The sequence below is a fragment of the Opisthocomus hoazin genome, chromosome 4 (assembly GCF_030867145.1).
Source record: "Opisthocomus hoazin isolate bOpiHoa1 chromosome 4, bOpiHoa1.hap1, whole genome shotgun sequence".
NCBI classification, from domain to species: Eukaryota; Metazoa; Chordata; class Aves; order Opisthocomiformes; family Opisthocomidae; genus Opisthocomus; species Opisthocomus hoazin.
In genome coordinates this window covers 43082524-43094652 of record NC_134417.1, presented here as the reverse complement: position 1 = coordinate 43094652, position 12129 = coordinate 43082524, and the positions used below count along the sequence as shown (strand labels likewise).

At 36.7% G+C, this 12129-nt stretch overlaps 2 protein-coding genes across 5 annotated transcripts in view; both read left to right on the top strand.

The window, feature by feature from the left end:
* Positions 1 to 12129, top strand: part of FBXL2 (F-box and leucine rich repeat protein 2) — a 520918-nt gene that overhangs the window by 295572 nt on the left and 213217 nt on the right. The window lies entirely within an intron of this gene.
* PDCD6IP (programmed cell death 6 interacting protein) overlaps positions 1 to 12129 on the top strand; it is a 34751-nt gene that overhangs the window by 1351 nt on the left and 21271 nt on the right. For all 4 annotated transcript variants that reach the window (XM_075418709.1, XM_075418708.1, XM_075418706.1 and 1 more), the window contains exons 2-5: positions 5622 to 5676; positions 7263 to 7332; positions 10669 to 10796; positions 11390 to 11543. In XM_075418709.1, the coding sequence (XP_075274824.1) occupies positions 5622 to 5676; positions 7263 to 7332; positions 10669 to 10796; positions 11390 to 11543 (407 nt within the window). The remainder of the gene's footprint in view (positions 1 to 5621; positions 5677 to 7262; positions 7333 to 10668; positions 10797 to 11389; positions 11544 to 12129) is intronic.

Here is a 12129-nt window from a genome sequence, read left to right as displayed (position 1 = left end):
GAATTTTTACATAGTGGCAGCAACTTTTTTTTTTAAAGAAGGAAAAAAAGCTAGAGGTATTTCCTAGTGTAGGGAGAAATGATACTTGTAGACATGATGCATATCTGTAATGTCATGATCAAGTAGAAATACATTTGATATTTGTTAGAAGTTCAAACTTAATGAAGCGGAATGGAAAAGAAACACGTGACTTACTAAAAAGAAGACAAGGTTTATAAAACAAGTTACTGATGTTTTTTGAGCTTATCAACCCTTCACTGGGTGTTTGGGCTATAAAGGCTATGACTGTACTGATCACATTTCACAATATCTTTGTAGTTTCCTGTTCTATTCCTGTTTATTACTGTGTATGCTTTTGAAGGTCAGGGAAATAACGAGCATCTATGAACTGAAAGGGGAACTCTGCTAGCCAAATTGAAAGGCGTATTACTGACTTCCCTTGAATGCTGGAATTGAGCTTCCTTTTCTGATGCTGCCAGTCAGGTTTATGATTAGTTTTCTATCTGAAATCCCTGTTTGGCCTAGCTACATCATATGACTTCACCCTATGCAACACTGCTAAAAGGGGAAAGCCCTCTGTCTGGTTCTGGTCCTTCTCTTATGCCATTTCTGGAAGGCAAAAGGTGTACATGGCCTTCTGACATTGAGCAGCTTGGAGGAGTTCAGTGGAAGTTCAGATGAACATCGGAGCTGACGCAAAAGAGAATAGAAGCAGTGTTGCTGAAAGCCAAGGGGCTGAGCGAGACCTGCCTCTTTTAGTGCTAGTAGATCATTAAATTAATTCAAGCCATAGTATGCAACTTCACCTCAGGTTTTCTCTCTGAATAATGGAGAGAAAACACTTGCAATTGCCTCATTACCAGTTTTCCTTTGGAGTCAATTCCATATGCAGTGATCTGTTGTCTCTGCTGTTGATCAGCAGATGACTTCAGCTGGCGCAGATGCTATTGCTGTAGTCAGGAGTTATTGAATGTGGCTCTGCATGGGTGCCACCTTATGCGTGAACAAGAAGTGATATCCCTGTCACACAGAAGAGGATGCTTTAGTGCAGCTTATACAACATCTGCATTTTCAATAGCATTGTTTGCGACTGTATGTTCCCTTTACAAGTGAGATAAGATGAAGGTCTGAATTATCTGTAAGTTAGAGAAAATAAACCAATGGGATGTATGTTTTCCCTTATCTCTAACAAGTTACGAGTGGTTTGTCCCTGTCTGACCATTTGTATTCGTTGTAGTTGCTGGAAAATAAGTTTGTTCTTTTTCTATAAGAATATTCTGATGTATATTCTGTTAATATTTTGTAAGGCACAGTTAGTTTTTAAATTCAGACTGACTGCACGCGCAGAAGTTTTAAGTACCCAGCTGAGCTTAACACTGAAAGAGCACAAGCGTCTGAGTGCCTTGCATTTCCCCTGAAAATTCCCTTCCCTCAACAACTTTCAGTGTTTTCCTGTTGCTGTGTAACAGTTGTACTTAGTCTTATGTTTAAGTAACAACATGAGCAAGATTTTCCTTAAAGTTGGAATTTAAAACTGGCTTGTTAGTGAAGTAAGGTTGGAAGAGCTAATTACGATATGGATACCCTTTGCATACATTTACTTCTTTGTGGCTTTTTATAGACCATAATACCTAGTAGAGCACTGTACACCATTTAACTGTTAAGAAATGAGGGCTTAATCTTCTGCTAATTAATCTAGGATTTGCCCACGATTTTGTGAACTTTAGAAATCTTGTTTTGCTGAGTAGTTACTGCAGATTTTTTTTTCTTTAATGGAAGCAATGAACTCAGTTGCAGACCCATTACCTAGGCAAACACTGACTAGTAAAGCTTTGAAAGTGCCTGGTGTGCTGTTGTTCGGCTGATGAATGTACATGCTTCTCTTGGAGATGTATCTGAGGTACCCAGTGAAAAAGGGCACAGTGTAACTGGGAAAAAGACCTCTGCCTGCTTCCAAGCTTTCTTTGTTTTGTGAGAATGTAAGTGCTCTGAAGGTGAGCTCCGTACAGACGTTTCCCCTTAAATTCTGTCATAGCAGATTTGATTAAGTGTTTTTTTTCTTTTTTTTCTCTTCTGAGTATAATTAAGCTTCAAGGGGTTCCTTGCTTCCTCTCTTGATATTAAAGATAGCCTGGACTTAATTTTCTTCTTCTGGAGGGATAGGGTGGTGGTGTGAGTTTAATTGGTTTGATTTTGTGAAAAACTCTTGCAGTTCTTTAAAAAAAAAAAAAAGGCAAGAAAAAAGGGGGAAAGGGAGAGGTGCGTGGTTTTATATCGAATGGTTGAATTCTCTGAGCTGAAAGTTGCAGTTCTGGTTTCCAGCTGTGAGTTCAGGACACCAGTTCCTATCTAGAAGAGCAAAGGCAGATCTTGGTCTCTTATGTTCTTTCAAAGGAGATTTTTCTTTATGATTCTTTGAAGGAGGAAAAGGATTTGAGGTTCTTAATGCAATACATATATATTTGATTAAATTCTAATTTAAACCTTGACTTACAGCTCATCTGACTGCTGTAACTCATTTTTTACTAGCATTTAGCAGTGTGTAATGCCTGCTTTGATAAAACTTAGAGAACTAAATCTGTGTTGCTGATATCTGCCCTCCTCTGTAGTTGGAACTCGGGCAGTTGATACCTTTGCGTGGTTTTCTGTAGTTCATCACTGTGGCACAGCCGAACACTCAGTGTTCATCTGTGTTGCATGGAAACTTCTGTTCTTTGTGTCTTGATAGTTAGGTTACTGTAAATTTTGTTTTAAATAATGCCTTTGTTTACCCTCGTCCTTTGCTGTGTAACCAACTTGTGCATCAGATGTGGTGCTTTCTTCGATATTCGTTTTCTGTCTTTGTATTGCTAGTTTTATTCTGTTCTGTCAACATCTCCATTTACCATTTTATTTATTTATATTTTGTTTATATATACCACTATATTTATGTGTGTTTAGCTATGCTAAACAAAACTGAATGATTTTATGTGTGGTTTTTTTTTGTTTGCAGAGTTTTAAAGAGCTCTTAAATCTTGAGTAGAATTTCAAGTTCTTGAAGAAATAGAAAGGACACCACATGCTTAAAATAGTGAAGAAAATAGTAACATAATTTCTGAACTTGTTTAAAACCAACCAAACAAAGTGTCCTGTGTTGTTGGTATTCATAGATGTTAAATGCAGCGATGTGCATATTTGGGAGGAATATACACCTCCTTGGCTTATTTTCTTTGTGGTTCTGTTGATGTACAAAGAACAGTCTGTTTGCAGACAGCCAATGAGTGCTTAGGTGTGCCGACTTTGCCGGGGGATTTAACAAGCTTTTCTTCTTGACTCTGCCTGCCCTCATGGGCGATGAGGACGGGGTAATCGTGGAATGTGGGAAGACGACTCGGCTTTATTGGTGGCTTTTGGCTAACAAATTAAATTGAGGCAGGAAGAGAGAGTGTGGAAAGTCTCGTTTTCTTTGTGATACTACGTGAAAATGACTGTGTTGAGACCTGCCGAAGGCAGTGAAGGAAGTACATTTAGACATATCCATTGAAGTGATCTTCAGTGCTAGTATTGAGCTAACTTTTGTACTGCTCGTGTTAATCTGTATGACTGAAACCGATTAGGGGAAAAAAGAGTGTGGTGGCGTGATAAAGAAGACTAAACTTAAACCGATGAGAAAGCATCATCATGCAAAGCTGCATTCCTATAACTACAAAAGGGATGCTCTTGTGTACGATTTTTATAGATCAAGCCTTGGATGTAAGGTCACTTAAAAATTGTAACTAAACTATATTTACCTATTGCTTTATTTCAAGTGGTATATGCTTTCAAGGTATGACCATCCAACGAAAGATGAAGAAAATAAACAAATGAAACATCTTTTATGAAAAATAAATGCATGTTCTTTTAAAGCCAGTACCTTTCAGGTACTAGCTTCATAAATATTGGAAGAAATTAGTTACTGTACTATCACATAGCTTAAAATTGTCAGACTCTGTTGTTGCCAATATTTTGGTCTTTCTGAAAAACAGCTTTGGTTTGTAAAGTGAAGTCTCAGTGGAGGTGTGTTTGAAGTCTGACTTCATAATGGCTGCTGTTGTACTAGCAACCTTAATGCTGAAGTACGACAAGGTAGAATACAGATTTATAGATCTGTGTAAACAGTGAGAAAAAATATCATTACCCTTAAAATCAACATTCACGTTTGATTTGTGTTGTGTTTGTTTTTAACTATGCCTTGCACATACTTGGTAAGTTGTTAAAAATAAAATTTAATCTTGGTTAAACTACTGTCACAGTAAACATCTGCAAACTTCTTTTTTCACCATAGGAGCAATTTATTTCAACTCGATTAGTAGTGGAAGTCCTGCTGGGTTACTGTTGCAGATTATGGTATCTTTTGATGCAGTTTAGTATATTGTGTCTTAAATTGCAGTGGCTCAGTTGCAGTCAGAAACCTATAGTATTATATACATTGGCAGGTAGAATTCACTGAAGAATATGCTAACACTGTTTGTATTGTTATATATGACTTTTAAAAATGCTTATTGCATTTTTAAACATATGTTTATTGCCTGCAGAGCATAGGCTTTGTACCTCTGCTTCGTGTCTAGATCAGTAGTGATTAATATTAAATAATGTAAGGAACCCTGTTTCACAGGCTATGAAACTCATCACTACAAGGTGTTTTATGTATTGGGAATCTAAACAGTTAAAAAAAGAATTTGACCAGTATAGTGTCAGTTTTATGCCCATGCGGCAAGTGCTACAGGAAGAGTATAGGAAATAGGCTTCACATGTTACAGGTTCTCAGCAGTTGGCAGTTTAGAGGTTTTCTGTTCTGTGTCCAGTCTGTCAGGTTTAACAAGTGGTGCGGGTGTAGGGAACAACTTGGGAAAAGTTTGAATTGCTAACTGTTGCCTGGATAGATTGTGTGAGGGACTATGCTGTACTGGCTACATTATCTTTTTGGCATTCTTTGCTAAACGTCTTCCACTGTGAGTAGACAAAACATTGGCACAGAGAAGCTTTTGGTTATGATTCACTGGGACTGCTACAATATACTCTAATGAAAACTAAGCTTACAACTAAAGAATTTTATCAAGGATTAGGCTCTCCAATTGATACTGTGCAAGGCAAATGGCATCTATTTCAAAGACACTGAAGTTTAAACAGAGGAGTCAGAAATTGTAGGAGAGTGGGATGTAATATTCAGATCAATAAAGTGCAGTGTAGCTTTTTAATATTATGTTAAATGCTGTACTTAATTTACTTTTGCAACATGACTTAATGTTTAGTGTACTCTTTGTCTTCCTGTATGTATACAGGGACTTCTTTGCATGGCAGTCTTTTCTAATCACCCCCCATCAGAAAGTGGAATGAGTCAGCTTTGTCTGTGATACTCTGCTACTACCTCTGACTGAGACAGGGTTTCCACGTTACCTATGGAAGACTACCTCCAATTGAACTTGTTGCTCTACTGAAAAAATACCTTTAGGCAGAGTTTCTGTCTGTCTTGCAAATCCTCCATAGTTACAAATGAGCTGCACGACTTACTTGTGTGGGGGATTTTTGCACCCTTTTCCTTACGTGCCAGTGTAGGAAGCAAACTCTTAATTGATTTATGTTTCTTCCTTATTTTTTTGTAGATACTATGATCAGCTGTGTTCAATTGAACCAAAGTTTCCATTCTCTGAAAATCAGGTAAGAAGACTTACCAAACCATTAAACTGATGTATGACTTCCACGCATGTACCTAATGCACTAAACACAGGGCATTTTATCTCTTTGAGCCTCATTTTCCTAATCTCTGTTTATTTTCTAGTTGGTGCACACATATAGTCTATACTGAAGCTTCACCACTAATGGCCGTAGTTGCTTTTGTTTTATAGATTCATCAACATTTTGACTTTCGCTAGTGGTTGCTGTGGTCTAGGTCAGAAAGAGTTGTGGTGTGCTGATTCCTCTTCAATTCTTCTTTTTCCAGCAAGTCTATTTCATACTACGTTATAAAGGCTTTTCAAAACATAATTTCTATGGGAGAACCTTTAGTAGTGGATGGTATATGATCTTTGTTTTCTGAAGCAGAACAGGTGCTTCATTCACCACAGCTAACAGAATAATCTCATTTAAGAGCTTACCACTTTATTCCTGCCTCTGCATCTGCAAATGGCATGATTTTTATATAACCATGGTGTTCATTAAGCTTTTTTCTACCATGTTTCTTTAGAATGCTGTCTCTAAGGAGAGGAGAAATCTTCAATCTTTTCAGACTTAGAAGATTACAAATAAGGGAATAGTTTTAGTGCAGTTCAAACTGTTTTGAGTTTTTGCGTGTAGCTGTATTCGCTTGTAGCCAAGAATTACACTTTGGTTTTTAGCATGCAAATGTTTAGATATGGTGATTTGCAAACCCTGAGGCATAGAAAACTAGAAAACTTCAGGAGCAAGTTCTGCAGATCTGTAAATTCTTACATCAAAGGGAAGTAGTCATGAGTGGAAGCAGTAATGAACAGCTGGGGACCAGAATTCCCTGAACTAGCATTGCTGCTAGAGCAAAATACATTATGAAACAGTACTGTGCTCTTCCTTAAGTTAATCTCCACAACCGCTTTAAAATGAGGAACTATGCTATCTTTTTTTGGTCTGATACCAGTTGTCTACAACTAGTTTGATCAGCTGAATAAGGAATCAAATTGTGGAGCTTCAAAGCAGATTCTGTGAAGTACCTGCATTGTCTATGAAATATATGCTGGAAATGTAGTATAAAACACACTGGTTTCACCTGCATTGTCTTTCCTCAGTGTATTTCCTGATGCTACTGCTGATGAATTCACTCATAAAAATGAGTGAATTTTGGTATTACAAACCAGTTCCAAATATGCTAGTAATTTAGAACAGTGGAAACTGCCTGGTTGGATGGTGTCCTTCAGCTGTGACTCTACCTGAACTGTCAGACTTCTTGGGAGAGGAATATCTTGGTTTGGAAATATTTTTATCGGTCACTCAGAATATGAGCAGAGCTGAAAGATTATTTTGAGGTTTTCTGCCTAATCTGCTTGAAATGTTTTGAGCAAACTGACAGGAAGGATAAAAGGTGGAATAAATTATTTTTTTAAAATAACTCTTGATGACATGCTGAAACTTCCAGAATGTTTGTAATGTTACAAGTGAATTAAATGTTTTATGCAATTAGAATATTAACGGATAAATATGTGAATTTGGGATATTTTCTGAAGATCTCTTATTTAATTTTGGAGATAAAGGTCTTTCTTTTTCACAACTTTCAGGTGTGTGTAACATTTACATGGAAAGATGCTTTTGATAAAGGATCACTTTTTGGAGGGTCTGCCAAACTGGGTATGTGAATGTACTGAAAGTGTGCAAGTATTAATGGTACTAAATTTTGAGAATATTTTATATAACTGTATTGTTAATAGTCTTTCTAGTATTCTCAACATAGCTTTCAGATGACTTCAAACGTATTGGTGACAGATTAATAACTTTTAACATTCGTAATGAATAAATGGGCACCATGCAAGGAATTTCTATAGGAATGAGATTTAATAGGAGTTTTCTAGAGGCACAAGTAGATGTGCAGTGTGATAATTGTGCTGTCTGCTTCTCAGACTTTTTCTGGGAGCAATCCCAGCTGACATTACTCAAAATTGTTCAAGTTTAACATTAAGTTTCAGTAGTAGGTTTTTGGTAAACCAGCTCTTACTGTTCTAAATGAGTAAGATCCTCCTGAGATGTGCTTGTGAGTGAGTCCCCCCCAGAAGAAGGGGAGTGATGGTAGCTGGCTTCAGTAACCTAGTCTGATGTCACATTTTGTTCAAGAGAATAGAAGGATCTGCCTGTGCTAGGAAATCATCCTCTTACCACTTTTCAAAAATGTTTTCATACAGATTAGAACAAAAAAATTGTGTTTGTTTCCTGCAAACATAGGGAGTTTGAGTCTAGTATTCGTTTGTCATATAGGGACAATTCTGCACTGCAAATTCAGAATCATTAAATGAATTTGGAACACTTGCCAGTAGAGAAACTAGACTGAATCCTTTGGAGTTAGGAGAGGAGCTGTTCGGTCATGTGTCATAATTTAGTGTTTCTATTTATACCCAAGTGTTCATTCATGTTAATCGTGCAAGATGACTGTTGCAAATTCGAAGCTCCAGACAAAGCCTGAAAAAAGTTATTTATTCTCTTTTCAGGTTTTTTTAAGTTTGTGTCCTTGTTATATAGCTCCCTGTTGTCAACTACTGAAAAGCCTTTGCAGTTTTCCAGGTTCTGAATGCACCTGCTAGTTGTGTTTGTGTGAACTGTGAGTGTAACAATACACTGCATTCCTGCGTGTAAGCAGATGGTGCACACCTTTCCTTGCTTTGTTTTCTAACTGTTCTTAGAAGTCCTTCTGGATAATTGGAGACCTTCCTGAAGATGCTGTTGTTTTTTTCTCAGAACTTGGTTGGTTCTGTCTTCTTTGGGGTTAGTGTTTCATGATGATTGAACCTGTTTCATAGTAAAGTTCAGAATATTTAATTATGACTTAAACATAGTCTGTAAATTGCCAGAGATTTATAGTAATTGTGAGAAAAAGAATCAGTAATCATAATGTTGATGATTACCCTGAGAATTTGAATATATGTGATGTTACAGCAGCTTGAGAAAGCTTGTTTGTCTGCAGGTTAATTACATACTAGTCTAAATAATGTGAGGCAGATGGCCAGAGATTTATGCAACAGTTCATGTGAAATATCAAAGAAATTCTTAACTGAGATGTGAGTAGTGCTCGTTTAACAAGTAATACAATAAATTTTATTTTGAAACTTTAAAGCAGATCTTAGTGGAAATAAGTGAACAAAAGGAGTCTTTTAGTATATATTTTTACAGTGCTGTATTGCAGATTATCCAGATGCTGCTCTCCCAATTAACTATAGCATGTGTATATCTCTTTTTTTCAGTTCAGAATTAACAGTGGGATTTCTCAGTGTAAAACAAAGTTTTCAGTTACTGAGGTAGCAAAGTTTCTGTTGATTTCTAAAGAGGAGGTGATCCTGTCTCCGGGTGGAAATTCAATATAAAATTCCTTTGACTTCCATGGGGCCAAGATACAGGGGTGTGACTTGAGAGTTCTGGCTCTCGATGTGGTGACAAACCATTTTCAGACCATCTTCCCCACAATCCTAAGTCCGTAACACAGGGGTAGCTGACAGATACTATAGCTGCTTGAAAAGTGACCCAGTTCACAGCATAGTGTGTAATCTGAAATATGTTGGCTTAAGTTAGCAGGTAGAGCTATAAACAGATGAGTCTGAGGAAAAGCTATATTGCTAAACAGCTGTTCTCATTATAGTAAATCACACTTGGGATGCAGTGCAGAGTATAAAGTAATTATGCATACTAAGTAATTTTGCACTTCAGAAACTTAAAACCATATTTTCTTTCCATTTTTATGTTTGTTTCGGTCTTTTGAATGATGTGTGAGTTGTACAAGCTACTCTTTTTAGAAAAATTTCTGGAAAATGAACTAGAGAAGGGAGATGATCTATATAAAGGACTATTATCTTGATGAAATACAGTGACTGTGTAACTCACTTTTCACTCAAGGAAACAAAATGGGAAAAATAGCATGTCAGATTTGTGGCTGCTTCTCTGGAAACTTAGTGCAGGTCATGAAGCACTAACACAGAAGCTTCAGAGATATGTTAGATAACTATGTAGCTGTATAAGGAGGCTGGATGTTAGTGAAATGAAACAAATGTGCCTCTTTGGTACCTCCATGTTTGAAGAGTGACTTAGAATTTGTACCTGGGTTTGTGAAATTGAAAATTCACGAGTTCAGTGTTCTGTATTCTCCAAGAGGAATGTCTAGATGCTCTTAACAGTAGTAGGAAACTAGTATCTGCAGTCTTTAGATTTTTCCAGTGCTTGCATGTGGCAAATAACCTCTTGAAAGCAATTTATAGATTCAAAATGGTTCCTGTTCCGGTATTACTGTTTCTAGAAGTGTGGGCTCCATCCTCTGGGGCTAGGAAGTACTACAGGAGTAGAGTCTGGAGAGCCCACAGAGCTATCTAGTGGGCACGTTTTAATTAAGTAAATCCATAGCTGTTTTAGTACGTGGTTAATCAAGATATTTGTTAGTATTTTCAGTCTGAAACAGTAGCTTTGAGAGGTGAAAAATTCCCTGCATTTCAACAGATAGTAAGATAGAAGATGTAAAAATCTTTGGCCTCAATGAGAGAAGGCTACTTAACCTTGCATTCAAGATACGGTAAGAGCGTATAGTTGGGCCATTACTGCAAAGTGATTAATGTGTGGATGTTCGTATTTCAGATTATCCTTCGGTAATGCGTGTGTTTCCATATCTTCAGGAGCCAAAAAGCTGTGCTCCAGTTAGACTTTCAAATTATTTTGTCTGTTGTGTAGATCTTCATACTACTGCTATTATGCTTTATGCCACTCCATAGTTCCTCATGTCAAAACATTTTGTAGAAGTGCTAAATTAGACTATGTAAAGCCTTCAGAATGAAAATGACTTCAACTTTAAAAGTTCAGCATGGTTATTGTACCTTTTTTTGGCATGAAACTGTTGATATCTTTAAATACAATTATTAGTTGTGTTGGCTATAGGATGCTAAAAGTATTGAGGTTTATTTTCTTAACAGTATGGGTAACCGTCTGTTTTGATTACAGCTTTGGCAAGTTTGGGGTATGAGAAGACCTGTGTTTTGTTCAACTGTGGAGCATTGGCAAGCCAGATTGCAGCAGAACAGAATCTAGATAATGATGAAGGACTGAAAGCTGCAGCTAAGCACTATCAGGTACAGAGGCTCACTGCTTATGCTTAGGAATTCAGAATTGCTAATCTTGGAACATCAAATAAGTATCTCTCAATTTTAAAGCTATATATACGCATACATAACTACATATACACACATATTTTCCCTCCTTTAATTGCAAAAGTGGATTGGCCAAGTACCTTGTCTTGGCTCATTTCTTTACCAGCTTTGAAGGATTTAATTCCGTACGGTTCCCCCATACCGTTTCCCTCAAAAGTGTTGGTAACTAATAACCTTTAGCTTAAGATTTAATAATTTTAGCAAGTATGAATTTTAGTTTTAAGAAATAATAATATCTTTCTTCTTTGTGAAATGCGTTAAAATTTCCCTGTTCTTATGCTGTTAGGTGTAACCAATATACCTTTACTTATAGTCCATCTTGATAAGCGTCTCAGAACAACCGACTTCAAGAAAAAGAAGTCACAAGGAATTGTTTTTAGTGGCTAAAAAAGAAATGGGAGACTGTACACCAAAGAAGCTCTAGTATTTTAAAAAATTGTTCTATATATTGTATTTGTGAGAGAAAAAGTCTGTTTGAAAACATGAATGATAATATATTATTTTGTTTTGCTTAGTTTGCAAGTGGTGCGTTCCAACACATTAAAGACACTGTCTTGTCAGCCTTGAATCGAGAACCTACAGTGGACATCTCTCCAGACACAGTTGGAACTCTCAGTCTTATTATGTTAGCTCAAGCCCAAGAAGTCTTTTTCTTGAAAGCAACAAGAGGTATATCTTAATTTTGGGCTTGTATATTTATATGCTCATTGCAACTTCCACAAAACCTTACAGGTGTTTTAAGTTACTAAGAGCTTGTAAAGGGCCTTTCAGAAGCTTATGTTTTTGCCTTTACTGATTTCTCCATTTGACCCTCTGCAGGTCATTAAGCACAAACTACAGATGCCACTTAAGAATTTGTCTAAGGTTCACCTGACAATTCAGTTATCCTATTTGCCTTTCTTTTTATGTCCAAAACCATTAGTCTTCATCTTTACAAAGGTTTTTGTTGGTTTATATTTTTTCCTTTTCCCCCTTGAGAACAAAAGACTTTCTTGACAAGAACGAAGAGTACTGGAAATGGTGCATAGGTGTTTTATCACTACTTCCTTCCTCCTTTTTCGGAGAATGATTTAATGAGAATTTAGAAATAAATGACTGTGCTAGGAAACAAAGGAAATTTCCTAAGAGTTTAAGGGAAATAAATTCTGTGTGATTTCTCCAAATTTTAAGAGGAACTCTTTGAGCAAGTCTAACTTTGAGAATGCTCAGTTTATCTAGGAAAGTGAAATCCTGCAGGTGGAACAAAAAATTATGT